Source organism: Mustela putorius, unplaced genomic scaffold (genome assembly GCF_011764305.1).
Source record: "Mustela putorius furo isolate JIRA1106 unplaced genomic scaffold, ASM1176430v1.1 tig00003987_pilon_pilon_pilon, whole genome shotgun sequence".
Taxonomy (NCBI): domain Eukaryota; kingdom Metazoa; phylum Chordata; class Mammalia; order Carnivora; family Mustelidae; genus Mustela; species Mustela putorius.
In genome coordinates this window covers 914786-930001 of record NW_025422126.1, presented here as the reverse complement: position 1 = coordinate 930001, position 15216 = coordinate 914786, and the positions used below count along the sequence as shown (strand labels likewise).

The following is a 15216-nucleotide window of genomic DNA, read 5'->3' as shown; positions in this document are numbered from 1 at the left end:
CTCGAGTCATTAATTTAGACAAACACTCTATATATTCATTAATACAATAGTCTTGAGTGATTAAAGAGCATAATGTTTTATGTCCACTGAGAAGATATGCTGCCAAATGTCAAGTAGGTACACACACACACACACACACACACACACACCTTTCTTACAGTAAAAACTCACCCATGACATATGATAACTTTCAGAATAAAGTTCAACAAGTTGGCATGGTGTCCACAATCACTCTTGCTATTTGTATGTGTCTTATCTGTACGAATTGTACATTACACTGAAAAAAAAAAAAAAAACAAACCCTGCAGTTTCTTGATTCTCTGTTTCATCTCCAATATCATCTACCTGTCACAAATGCCTTACCTGCTTAGCCATTCATTTGTCTTTCCTTAAGAATCAGATGCCTTGCAGAGAAAGACAAGTACTATATCACTTCATTCATATGTGGAGCTTAATAAACCAAACAAACAAGTGAAGGGATAAAATAGGAGAGAGGTAATTCAGGAATGAAACTTTTAACAACAGAACACAAACTGATGGTTACCAGAGGGGAAGTGGGTGTGGGGGAATGGGTGAAATAGTTGATAGGCAATAAGGAGTATACTTGCTGAGAGGAGCACACAGGGATGTATACAAGTGTTGAATACCATATTGTACACCTGAAGCTAACATAACACTGTATGTTAAATAACTGAAATTAAAATTAAAAAAAAAGAAAAAAATCAGACTCCTATTAAAAAGACAAAGAAAATAAAAGTAGCTCTACAGACTGCTACCTTCAGTTGAATTTCAGTGCTTCACTCTTTTTGCTAACCCACATTCTATTGGTACCTCTACCACCTTTCTCTCATTTTCCTCTCTCTGTCTGGAAATATAAAGCTATGGTAGCTATAAAATCAAAAACAGAAACACTGTGTCAAATTTACCATTATGCTTCTATTCTTCACTATAGCATTTATAATATTGTAGGTTTTTTATAACTCTTGATCAGTTAATAAAGAAGTAATGGTGAGAGTGCAGAACTCTCAAGAGTGGTCAGGATTTTTGCATCCTAATGCCCTGAATGACACAATAAATGTTGCAATTTGAAGACTATGTCTAATTAGATACATGTAGTTTTTGCTTCTTTGTTTGGGATTTTTGTTTGTTTGAATAAGAATTAAAAAAAAAAACTTCTCCTCTTTTTGAAGATGATTAGGATGGTCAAGAAACAAACAGAATCAATGATTTATTTTCACTGACCCAGAAAGTTACAAACCATGAGACATGGTTGCATTTAATTCATTGAGAGATTTGTGTTTGTTAATCATTCTGGAAAATGATACTTAAAGGAGAAAGTTTAATCAATAATTAAAAATGAAGAAAAAAGGAACTAATATATTTTGTTTTTTCTACATTACTCATTCTCATTTCCCAGTAGGATCTAAACCCTATGACCAATAGGTATCATGGACTATGATGTGAAAACCATCTAAAAAGCAGGAAAATTTCACAAAAGAATTAAATTGAAAACTCAAACATCACAATTAACATGGATTTTTGCTGTTTTATTTAATTTTGAGAGATAATTACTTACTATTGTATAAAGGGAAAGACTGCAGGTATTAATCACATTGGATTTTAGGAACATAGCATCTTTACCACATGAATGCGGATCTGCTTGGTCTTGGCACCATAGACAAGTGGATTGAGAAAAGGGGGGACCAGCAAGTAGAGGCTAGAAAAGAGGATATGGATATAAGGGGGAATATGAGCACCGAACCTATGTGTGAAGAAGGAGAAGAAGGCAAGGAAGTAGAGCTGGAGGAAGACACAGATGTGGGCGATGCAGGTATTGAATGCTTTCCACCGAGCCTCCTTCTGGGGCAAACGAAAAACTGTGATAAATATTTGTATGTAGGACAAAGTGATGAAGGTGAGATCGAATCCTGCAACAGCAAATGCCACAAACAGGCCATAGATTTTGTTGACCTGCACATTTTCTGCAGCCAGTTTCACAATGGCCATGTGTTCACAGTAGGAATGGGAGATGATGGTTGTATGGTAAAACTGAAACCGACACTTTATTAGGACTAAAGAAGGGGTTGCTAGAATGGCAGCCCTAAGTGTTACCACGGCCCCTATTTGGGTGACCAGCTGGTGGGTGAAGATGGCACCATGTCTTAGTGGATAGCAGATGGCCACATAACGGTCCATAGCCATGGCCAGGAGGATGCCTGACTCGATGCACTCAAACATGTGGATGAGTCCCATTTGAAGCAAACAAGAGTCAAAATAAATGTCTGGCATATGAAACCAGAAAATGCCAAGCATCTTGGGCACAATGCTTGTGCCAAGTACAATATCCGTGACTCCAAGCATGCCTAGGAAAATATACATGGGTTGATGGAGGCTACGCTCTGAAATGATGATGATCAGAAGCACGGAATTTCCAATCAAAGCAAAGAGATACATGGCACAGAATGGAATCCCAATCCAGCACTGCACAGACTCTAGGCCTGGGATCCCTATAAGGGTCAACACAGAAGGCATGAAGACTGTAATGTTGGAGATGGACATAATGTCTTTGGGTCTCCAAAGGACATGAAAGGAGTATCTCAGTCCGTGGTACTCTTCTTCTCTACTCCTTTTTATATCCAAAGTTGTCATAGTGTGTCTCTCTGATTCTGGCCAAAATAGAAGGTCATATCATTCATTTCACCTATATTGTTAATGGAAAAAAGACTGGCCATTGATGCATATCACTGTTTTAAGGGAAGACATCCCAAAACACTAGTTTATAATAAGAGGTGCTTTGCATAGAAGGGCAAATGCATTAGAACCACCAGATCATTTGAATAAGGGAATCAACTGCTGCTCTTTCTGTTATATCTTTCTGGATCTGTGGACAAATAATAATGTTTGCTTATTTTGTTTGCAAATTGTACATTAATCTGATTTTCATAAATCTCTCCCTACCCTAAATTGCAGCCAATCCTTAGGACTTTATTTTTCTCTCCACTGTCACGGAGTCAGGAAGTGATAGTTTAGGCAAGCAACTAATCAAAAGCTTCTTATGAAAGAGAGGAATAATAGAAATGGCTCTACCCAAGAGCATAACATACTTAGATATCTATATTACATATCTACATAAGAATGGAAGTCCATTCAAAAACCATAAGTGACTCTTAATCTCACAAAACAAACTGAGGGTTGCTGGGGGGAGGGGGTTTGGGAGAAGGGGGTGGGATTATGGACATTGGGGAGGGTATGTGCTTTGGTGAGTGCTGTGAAGTGTGTAAACCTGGTGATTCACAGACCTGTACCCCTGGGGATAAAAATATATGTTTGTAAAAAATAAAAAATTAAAAAAAATATATTACTAAGGCTGGCAAAAAAAAAAAAAAAAGTGAGGTAGAGCTTGAGAAAAAAATGATTCAAATCCTAGTAATTTTTACAGCCTGGATCAAAGTTCCATGCTATTTTTTTCCATTATTAGTAAAACTGTATTTTATTTTGTCTTTATTGCTAACATGGGATTCCTTAAAATGAGCAGAAATACTTAAAATAGCAGAAATTCTGTAACACCCGTTTCAGAATACCTAGAGGCAAGAAACATCTAGGAGGCAAGGAAATCCTGAACAACAGTGTGGAGGCAAGCAGACTTGTCCTTGCTTCCCATAGGACATAGGTAAATGGGTAGTTTAGCCAGAATAGAGGTTATTTTCTAGGGTTAAAGTGGTCAGAGTTACCATTAGCAAAAGATTGGTAAATTTAGGCTTGTTGATGTTTAAGAATATATATACACATCATTTAAATGCTTTGATCATTTTGGAGCTCAAGAATCAAAAATAAATAGAAAATAAAGGGGTGAAAAGATAGGTTCCTTTAAAGGGACTCCCTTAAAAGGGAGTCCAATCTAGAAGTAGAAAGGGAAGACAGAGGGCAGACATTGCAATACCAGAAATGATTCAGGAGAGGGCCATAGAACAACTAATGATAATTTGATCACCACAATTCACTGATGACTAAATTTTCTAAAAACTTGAGGTCTTAGTCCCCAAATGAGAGTTCTCTGATAAAAGATCATTGCTTTGAAAATTGCATATCTAGAATCATGAAATTCCCAAGATGTACAATAAAAAAAATTGCTGTCCTTAAAAAACAAAACAAAACAAAACAAAACAACAACAATAAAAAAAACAAACAGCGTTCAGTCATGTCATTCTTTCCTAGACTCTCCAACACTGTTGCTTTATGTCAGCAAGTTCATAATCACCTAATCATATACCGAATGTCACCAAATATGCTAGTTATTCAAGAACAGCTGTGGTTTATGCTGCTAAAACTCCAGTGAAGGATCATACTCAGAGGGATCATTTATGAATAAAGACTGTGTTCAGCTAACATGTATTTAGGATAGACTAGTCAGTCAACCAGCTAAGTCTTTGATTTCCACAGCTTCGTTGTCCAGTGCTTCATTCTACAAACCCATAGGTCACAGATCGTTTCTCATAGGGTTGACTTTTTCCTTCCTCATAATTAATCTGAATTAGAATAGGAATCCTGTAGTAACAATACCATTGTCTGACTTATTCAAGAGAAAGACGTAATTACCTGACAGGTACAGATGGTGGGAAGGAAGGTGGGAGAGGATGTGAGTACAGGGCAGTTGGGATGGAGTGCTTATTGTTGGAAATGCTAGTAGGGCAGCATTATGAGGTAAATCTGGGGATAGTGAGACTTCCTTACCCTTTGTTTTTGAGAACAAGTTCTGTTCTTACTAGGCACCTGAAGACCATCCTCAGTCCTCATAGCACTATCCCTCACTGCTTACCTCTCATCCATCTTTCTTCCTCCTGAGATTCCGATCTCATTCCCTGGCATCATGTGCTGGGAAGCACCTCTTCTTCTGTCTACACCCTCAGTAACAGCCCATGTGAAAGTCATGAACTCTGATCCATTTGCTGTTTGGGCCATATCCAATATATGGACATCTCCATGATAAACTTTCCTGCTTTTCTTCTGTCCCTGCAAAACAAATATGATCCTATTCTGAAAGACTTTCTGAGATCATGTTGGTGGGTTCATCCTCCAACAAAACTCACAGCAAGGTCTGTATCATGCTGAGGCAGCGGCAGGTTAAATTTATTGAGCTTGAATTGTAGAAGAAAACTGCTGGCTACCAATTAAAATATTCCCCAGTGAATGTGGAGAAGAAGGAGGTCTGAATATGACCTGAGAGATTCCCTCACCACTTGGCCAGTCCAGGAGGTTCCCAGGAGCTCAGAATAATACTCTTTTGGGTCCATCCACAGATAATGTCTCTGAAATCATTTCTATAGCTTGCATACACTCATAGTTACTCTCTTTTCTCTTCCCCCACAGGGTAAATGTAGAGAAATTAATAAACACAAGTTGTATTTTTATGAGCTTGCTTCCTTTTCTGCTGTCCTCATTTGGAAAAACATTTATTTGCAAATGACATATCAGATAGAGGGCTACTGTCCATTATCTATAAAGAACTTGTTAAACTCAAAAACCAAAGAACAAATAATCCTATCAAGAAATGGGCAGAAGACATGAACAGATCTTTCTCTAAAGAAGATATATAAATGGCTAACAGATACATTAAAAATTTTGCTCAATATCACTCAGTGTCAGGGAAATACAAATCAAAACCACAATGAGATACTCTTTCACACCAATCAGAATGGCTAAAATTAACAAGTCAGTAAACAACAGATGCTGGCAAGGATGTGGAGAAAGGGGAACACTGTTGGTGGGAATGCAGGTTGGTGTAACCACTCTGTAAAACAGTATGGAAGTTCCTTAAAAAGTTGCAAATAGAAGTATCTTATGACCCAGAAATTGCACTACTGGATATTTACTCCACAGATGCAAACATAGTGATTGGAAGGGGCAACTGCATTCCAACGTTTATAACAACAATGTCCACAATAGCCAAACTATGGAAAGAGCCCATTTTGTTTACACACACACACACACACACACACACACACACACACAAAATGGCATACTACTCAGCAAACAACAACAACAAAAAACTCTTGCCATTTGCAATGATTGGATTGAATTAGAGGGTATTACGCTAAGAAAAGAAGTCAATCAGAGAAAGAAAATTATATGATCTCACTGGTATGTGGAATTTAAGCAACATAGGATCATAGGAGGACATGAGAGGTAATGAGCATTGGGTAATATATAAGACTGATGAATCACTGACCTCTACCTCTGAAACAAATAATACATTATACATTAACTAACTGAATTTAAGTTTTAAAAAATGGAAAAAATAAAAAATAAAATAAAATATTAAAAAAATCTTAAAAAAACACAAATCAGAAATCAAACAAACAAAAAAACAACAAAGTGGTTATAACATTTTACACTCTCATTAGTACCATATGGAAAAACATCTAAAGAACACTTAGATGTGGGCATGTTCCTATGCCATGAATTCTGTAATATCCTTAGGACCCTTCTTTCACTGAGACACTTCTGGAAAAAAGAAAAAGTATCCACAATGACTCTTTACCACACTTTAACTCTCATTCTCCTGCAGTCTCATTTATCAGATTTTTATTTTATTGAAGCTATGTTCATAAATTCAGTAATATTTTCAGAATGTCTAGCTATGATGGACATTTCTAAATCCTTCTGTACTAAGCTCTGGGCGGGTTGTTGGCCATTAGATGAAATTTTTCTCTATCCCTCCCTTTATACCTTCCTCTTCTTTACCTCCCCCCTTCCCTCAAAATGCAGGTGTTTAATTCCTCGAAGACGTGGAGGAATCATGTCATCTGCTCTTGAGGCAAGTAAAGGTGAAGATAAACATGCTTTCAAATTTTTAGAAATATAGGAAAAATAATTCATATATCTTTTATCATTAGAATAAATGATTAATTCTAAGATATACTTATGCACATGACATTCTCCTTGACATCATGCACCTGGTGTATGCTTTTAACTTAAGAGGTACTTGAGGTAACAGAGATGCTGGTAAATTTAGGAGGAATCCTTTCAGTAGGATGGAGGAGGCATTCAAAATGGATTTTGGGGAGAAGAGATAAAGATAAAAAGAGGACCTTAGATGCTCTTTCTCGAATTTCATCTATGAAGGAGACAGATACAATGATACTGATTCATGTTGAATAGAATTGATTCAGAGGTCAGACTAGCACATGTTAGCTAATCATTAGCTCAGTGTTTTCTGGGGGGAGGGGAATGATTGTTTTTTAATTAACATATAATGTATTATTTGTTTCAGGGGTACGGGTCTGTGATTCATCAGTCTTACACACTTCACAACACTTACCATAGCACATACCCTCCCCAATGTCCATCCCCCAGCCACCCCATCCCTTCCACCCTCCTCTCCAGCAACCCTCAGTTTGTTTCCTGAAATTAAGAATCTTATGGTTCATCTCCCTCCCTAGTTTCATCTTGTTTCAATTTTTCTTCCCTTCCCTTATGATCTTCTGTCTTATTTCTCAAATTCCTCATATCAGTGAGATCATGTAATAATTGTCTTTCTCTGATTGACTTATTTCACTTAGCATAATACCCTCTATTTCCATCCACATTGTTGCGAATGCAAGGTGTCAGTTTTTTAATGGCTGTATAGTATTCCACTGTATTTATATACCACATCTTCTTTATCCATTCATCTGCTGATGGACATCTAGGCTTCTTCCATAGTTTAGCTTTTGTGGACATTTCATTTGCTCATTCTTGAGAATGAGCACTGAAGAACTATTTACACTAGCTTGTCTTTTGTTTCTCTCCTCTTCTATTCTACTGATTTTATTTAAATTTTGGTGCTGCTTCCCCAATATCCCATCTTGGTTCCTTTTCACTCTCAAACTATACAATATTGCTGGTAATTGAATCTCTCAAAATAATTGGGGTATAAATTTTATTATGCCAACTCTTATAACAATATTTTCAGTACATATCCTGATTCTGTTCCTGAGTTGGCATGTCATATCCAAATTTCAGTTCATGTTAAACATACTTTGAAAGACTATCTTGACCTTTTCTTTTGTCTGTAGAAAGGAAAACTTTTTCCCACTTTATTGTAATATCAGGAAATAGTTTCACAAATAGATCAATATCTATTAATTTTCACTTTTCTCTCAATTTTGTGGGTTTTTTCAGAGGGTAGGCAAATGAATCATCTTTAAAAGATCATCATTCCAAATTTTTTCTCAAAAATATTGTTATGTGTTCATTATGAAGCATATATTGATATTGCAATCAGGTTGTTTAGCAGAGTAAAATCAATTACATTTATTTCCTGTCCATCTTTTTTTTTTGAGTAATCTAGTCATTAAGTGACTCATATTGTCAAAATCACTGATAAATCCTATGGAATTGAGTCATGAAATTAATGTCTATGTATGGGGTCAATTGATTCTCAAAAACAATATCAAGGTTGTCCAATAGAGAAAATCTAGTCTTCTCTACAAATAATGCTGAATCAACTTGATATTCATAACCAAAAATATCAACAATTTTCTATATAACAATTAACTTAAAGTGGATTATAAGCCTAAACAAAATATCTAAAATTTTAAAATTGCTAGAAGATACCAGAACATTTTTGTGACCTCATAATTAGGCAAACATTTCTTAGAAAGGATAAAAAAGCATAAAATAAGAGAAATAACTGATAAATTGGACTTTATTACCATTTAAAAATACATTATTCTTTCAAAGATGCTATTAAGAAGATTAAAACAAGCCACGAACTGAAGAAAATACTTGTAAAACACATATCTAATCAATTATTTGTACCTAAGACAGGTAAAAACATTTTCAATAAAAAAGACAATTTTTTTTTTCTCTAAACTCTCTCTTTAGTAACTCTTTAAAGCTATTTTCTCATTATCCCATGATATTGGTAGCACAGCTGAGAGCATATTGCTAAGACAGGCTTATCATCTCAAAATGAAACATGTAGAGACAAACTAACTTAAATTTTATTTATGAAGCCAGAAATATTTAGTCTATTTAAATATATTTAGGTGGGGCCCCTGGGTGGCTCAGTGGGTTAAAGCCTCTGCCTTCAGCTCAGGTCATGGTCTCAGGGTCCTAGGATTAAGCCCTGAATCAGGCTCTTTGCTCAGCAGGGAGCCTGCTTCATCCCTATCTCTCTGCCTGCCTCTCTGCCTACTTGTGATCTCTGTCTGTCAAACAAATAAATAAAATATTTATATATATATATATATATATATATATATGTCCAAAAGATTCGAAGTCACTGCACATACCCACACAGAAAGATAACGAATGGGCAATAAGCTCATGAAAATGGTCTCAGCATGTTCAGTCATTAGAGAATGCTAACGAAAATCACAAGGAGGTGGGGCACCTAGGTGGCTCAGTCAGTTAAGGGTCTGCCTTTTGTTTAGGTCATGATCTTGGGGTCCTGGGATTGAGCCCCACATCTTTAGGGCTCCCTGCTCAACATGGTGTCTACTTCTCCCTCTGCCCCTTCTCACTGCTTGTGCTTTCTCTCTGAAATAGGTAATAAAATCTTTTTAAAAAATCACAGTGAGATATATCTACACACCAGCTACAACAGACGAAATTAAAGACTGATTTTGCTGAATACTGTGGAGCATCTGGAATTCTCACATACTGCTGATGGTAATGTAAAATTGTGGAGCTACTTAGAAAGTGGTTTGGAATTTGTTTTAAAAGTTATCCTTACATATAGCCTAAGACCCAGCATTCCCACTCCTGGTACTTACCCAAGAGCCATAAAAATACTAGCTTGTACAGGATTTCCACCCTAATCATCATAACAATATTGTTCACAGCAGCATAAAATAAAAAAAAAAATAAACTTTTAAAAAATGAGTTAACATTGGACTTTTATTCCTAAAAGATAAAAGTTGTCTGGAACTGAATGGTATCTGCTTTCTTCATAAGGGGAAATATCTCTTCATTCTACTTCTGTCCTCACTAGTCTCTATTGTTTTATATCTCATCTGTTTCATTTTTGTGATGTTTCTGGGCCTGTTAGTATTTTAGGTGTTTTTGTTTTGTTTTGTTTTGTTTGTTTTTATCCTGGCTTTTCAGATTGGGGTGATAACATAATTTTGGCATCCTGTTTCCTCTGTGCCACTGAGAGTATCTTATGCTGCAAACAAGTTCAGTAAATTTCTGATATAATTATTTCCTTTTTCCTGTCAGACCTTGATGGTATATTCACAATCACACACTCATGCTGTTTACCAATATTTCTTGGTTTCCTTCTCTTCTCCTCTTTACATCTGTAATTTTGTGGCTTTTCAACATCCTCTGCATAAGTGAATATGAGCACAATTGGTGTGTCACTTATAGATAAAAGCATTAACATTCTGGTGCTTACTCACCTTCTTTTTGTTTACAAGCAACATCTATTCTAAGAGCTTCATATTGAAATGTTAAGAGGCTCCACCAAATTCTCTTACTGATACTTAAATGGTGCATGAATTCACCCTCCACCCTCTATCTACACTGTAAATGTAGCTGAGAGAGGAAAATTTTATGTTTAGTCCCTTGAGATTTGGGTGCTATTTTTTACTGTAGCATGAATTAGCCTAAACTGATTTGTACAACAATGAGATGAGGCAGATTCTTGCTGTGATCCTCAGAGTGAATTAAGTCTGTCACCTGCAAGGACTAAAGTCACAAGGAATGACATGTAATAAAACATTACAAATAAAATTGAGTTGCTGTTTTCAACAATTCTTTATCATCAGTGTAAGAATGAAAGTTTGACCCATAGTATCATGGGTGATGTTTCTGGTGGTTGTGGGGAATAAAGAAGAGAATTCCTTGGAAGCCAGACTATTTTAAGTGGAGCCCCATTGTATAAATATTCCCTTGAAGAAATATTTAGGTGTCATCATTACAGACTATAATTAGTTAATTATAATTAATTATATTTGAATTTTATGATATGGAACCAACTCATAATACTATTTGTTGAAAATTTAGTTTTTTGTGTTGTCTAGTTTAGAATCCAGATTCTGCCACAGGCTAACCGTGATTTGGAGAATTATACCTGACTTCTCTATGTTTTCATTTCCATATCTGCATGATGTAGAAAATACTGAAAATAGCTTCATATACCTGTTCTATGAATTAAATGATCTTCATTTAATTGTAAGTGATGTAAATCACTTAGTATGGTACGCCATATATAGCTTCTGTCAAATAAACGTGGAACTCCATAATCTGGCACTCTGGTTGTAGTGTCCATCTGTATAACCTGCTGCTCTAGATATAACACTGCTTCACAACATACATTCAATGAATACTTAATCTTAAGATTCATTTGTACACAGTATGTTTTTAAATTTTTATTACAAAAGCTTTTACTTATTTCAAAACGAACGTAATAATGAAACTCCATCCACCCATCATCCAGCTTCTATAATTCTTTTTCTATGTTGTTTTTCTATCTCCCACACTCTATACTCCCATACTATACATACTCTTTTGTGTCCTCACAAAATGTATGACAAATATGTATCACTAAATTGTATGTACTTGGAAATACATACCTCCCTAGGACCATTCTACCTATTTCCAAGGGGAAAAAACAAATGAATCATGTATTTAAGTACTGAATAGTTGAGCAAGATCTTTACCAGGTTAAAGCCTGGGGACTGTGTCTCCTTCTAGAAGCTTACATCAAAGTAATCACATTCTGTATTTTCAGAGAGAAAGGGTGAGACTATTTTTCATTTCTCCATCTGCTAAAGCCCACAGCTTTCTCCTAAGCAATAATAAATTACGGAATTTTTCCCATTTGCTGAAGTAATATCCAGGCAATAAGGTCTGATCCAAATTTCTACATTCTTAAGATATTACCTGTCTGGAATAGACCCCATGCCTCTTTCTAGTCAGTGTACGAACAATGCTATTGCGAATTTCCTTAGTTTTTATACTATAGACGATGGGGTTGACCACGGGTGGGAAGAAGAGGTAGGCATTGGCCATGACAGTCTGGAGGAGTGGAGGTAAGTGTCACCCAAAGCGATGAAGCAAGGAGAGGCTGATCATGGGCCCATAATACATAAGAACAGCACAGATGTGTGACACACATGTGTTGAGTGCCCTCCACCTCCCAGTTCCAGAAGCTATTCCTAGTACAGTGTGAAGAATCAACACGTAAGAAACCACAATGAGCAATGAGTCCAGCCCAAATGTGGAGGTAATGACAAACAGACCCAGGATGCTACTGGGGTGGGTGTCTCCACAGGGTAATTTGATGAGATCTGAATGGAGGCAATAAGAGTGTGTGAGGTTATTGTGGCCACAGAAAGGCAGACCCTTCAGGAGGAAGAGCAGTGGGAACATGAGCACCACACTTCGAAAGGCAATAGTGGCACCCATCCCAATGATGCGGGGGATTGTCAGGATGGTTGTATAGTGTAGAGGGCTGTAGATGGCCACAAAAAGGTCTACAGACATAGCCAGAAGGACACCTGACTCCATGATGGTAAAAAAGTGCATTGAGAACATCTGGAGCAGACCACCACCAAAACTGAGATCATTAATTCCACAGAGGAAAATTCCTAACACAGTGGGCATGGTGGAAGCAGAGACCCTAAGTTCAACAAACACTAGCATGGCCAAAAAGAAGTACATGGGTTGGTGCAAAGCAGGATCAATCTGGATAATATGAAGAATGATGCCATTTCCTAGGAAGATGATGATGTATAAAAGGCAGAAAGGGATGGATACCCAGATGTGCTCTGCCTCTAGTCCTGGAATGCCAACAAGAGTGAATGTCGCAGGTGTGAATGCAAGGGACCCATTGAAAACGTCATGGTGAGACTTCTTTGGAAGACACAGGGAAGCACATGGGGTCTGGAGAATATAAATCTCTGGTCAGTTATTATACATCAAATTTCAATCTCTTGATAGTCTTATTCAAAACACTTTCTTGCCAAAGAGATGGGAAACTTATTTCTGAAACATCCTGTGTGGAAGAGAAATCTGTTTAGACATGTAGAAGAGTGTATCTCCATGGGCTACACACCAAACACAAAAGGCATGAACAGAAATCTCCACTGGGCCATATATGGCAGTGAAAGCCAGTGATAATAAGTATGGAAATGACAGCTTTCCATGGAAATTGAAGACTGAAGAAAGATCTGGTAATTTTCTGCCGTTTGTAGAGGAGTGAATATAAGTAGCAAAAGGAATATAACACAGTAATAAAGAAAATTCATGATTCTAAAACTTAATAGAATTGCGATCTTGGGATATCTGAGATCCAGATATTTGATATAAACACAATAATAGTTACATAGGATAATGTATGTAAGTTGTTTGTCATATTTGGAACAGTAAACACTCAACCCAGGAAATAAAAGGAACAGTTAAGTATTAGAAAACAGGGCTAGTTTCTCCAAGTTTTTAGTATTTTCTTTTTTTTTTAATATTTCATTTATTTATTTGACAGAGATCACAAGTAGGCAGACAAGCAGGCATAGAGAGAGAGGGGGAAGCAGGCTCCCTGCCGAGCAGAGAGCCCGATGTGGGACTCTATCCCAAGACCCTGGGATCATGACCTGAGCCAAAGGGCAGAGGTTTTAACTCACTGAGTCACCCAGAAGCCCCAGTTTTTAGTATTTTCTAATGTCCTTTTTTAAACTTACCAGTTCACTCTTTCTCCACCTACTACCCATGGATGATGGGGAAAGTTGCTCTGTATTTTGTAGAAGGGTAAGTGTCTCCTGCTGGAACCTGGGGTCCACAACCTTCAGGATCTCACAAGCTGAATATGATGGCAAGGATGGAGGTTAGGGCTAGAGTTCATTATTTGGAAATAAGTTCATTAACACTTAACTCTACAACCTGTAGCAGAGCGTTGGGTGTAAAGGTGAGGAACCAGATGTGGAATTCAGGATGAAGCTTGAGATAGAGACAGTGCATGAAGGTGAAGTCTTCTTATCATAGTGGGTTGGTGCTCTTGGTTAGGTATAACCAGTGGAATGCTAATAAATGTTTAAAAAACAACTCTCTGCGTAAAATGGCCTGATCTGTACCAGTTGCCAATTTCTTGAGTTTAAATACTGACACTATGAGCAAATTTCAAGATACAAATGTGATGCCTCTGAATGCAGAGCTGAGTTGTTAATAAGCAGCTTTTCCAACCTGGTGCAAGGCAGTTACCAGGAGAGCATTAAAAATAACTCAACTGATCCTATTTATCAGATACTTTCTTACCAGGTGAACTGGCAGCAGACACATCAATCCATGCCTCCCCTTCCTTGCTGTTTCCTTCTAACCAGGCCATAAGCATTGTTAGTACTTTCTTTTATATGATTTTTAACTGATCATCATGGGAGGCAGGGTGAGACAGAATACTTCAGGGAGCAATTAACTAAGAATAATTATCCTTGGAAACTTCTTCAGAATTCCAGAGGAAGAGAGAACACAAGTCCTGCTGATAGGCTTGGCCAGAAATATATGTAAGGGTATAAAGATACAAAAGAAGAAAAAGAAAGAACAAACAATTTTATCATTAATTATTATTTAAATATAGAAAATTTGTTTACTTTTTTCATTTTTTTTTAAATTAATACATAATGTGTTATTTGTTTCAGGGGTACAAGTCTGTGATTCATCAGTCTTACATATTTTTTTAATTTTTTATTTTTGATAAACATATATTTTATCCCCAGGGGTACAGGTCTGTGAATCACCAGGTTTACACACTTCACAGCACTCACCAAATCACATACCCTCCCCAATGTCCATAATCCCACCCCCTTCTCCCAAACCCCCTCCCCCCGGCAACCCTCAGTTTGTTTTGTGAGATTAAGAGTCACTTATGGTTTGTCTCCCTCCCAATCCCATCTTGTTTCATTTATTCTTCTTCTACCCACTTAAGCCTCCATGTTACAAGAACCATATGATACTCTCAATAGATGCTGAAAAAGCATTTGACAAAGTACAACATCCCTTCCTGATCAAAACTCTTCAAAGTGTAGGGATAGAGGGCACATACCTCAATATCATCAAAGCCATCTATGAAAAACCCACCGCAAATATCATTCTCAATGGAGAAAAACTGAAAGCTTTTCCGCTAAGGTCAGGAACACGGCAGGGATGTCCATTATCACCACTGCTATTCAACATCGTACTAGAGGTCCCAGCCTCAGCAATCAGACAACAAAAGGAAATTAAAGGCATCCAAATCGG

At 37.0% G+C, this 15216-nt stretch overlaps 2 protein-coding genes across 2 annotated transcripts; both read right to left on the bottom strand.

Moving 5' to 3' along the window:
* Positions 1–1620: 1620 nt before the first annotated feature.
* LOC101684243 (olfactory receptor 52A1-like) lies at positions 1621–2559 on the bottom strand. Its single transcript, XM_004779029.2, has one exon. The coding sequence runs from the start codon at positions 2557–2559 to the stop codon at positions 1621–1623; it is 939 nt and encodes a 312-aa protein (XP_004779086.1).
* Positions 2560–4457: 1898 nt separating this feature from the next.
* On the bottom strand, positions 4458–14314 carry LOC101672146 (olfactory receptor 51I2-like). The gene is given in 5 exon segments (XM_045071358.1): positions 4458–4545; positions 4817–5010; positions 11872–12787; positions 13402–13435; positions 14239–14314. Coding segments are annotated over 5 exon segments (1308 nt in total).
* Between the last annotated feature and the right edge of the window lie 902 nt (positions 14315–15216).

Excerpts from the sequence above, each read along its gene's own strand:
- LOC101684243 (XM_004779029.2), bottom strand. The coding sequence starts at position 2,559 with ATGTCCATCTCCAACATTACAGTCTTCATGCCTTCTGTGTTGACCCTT.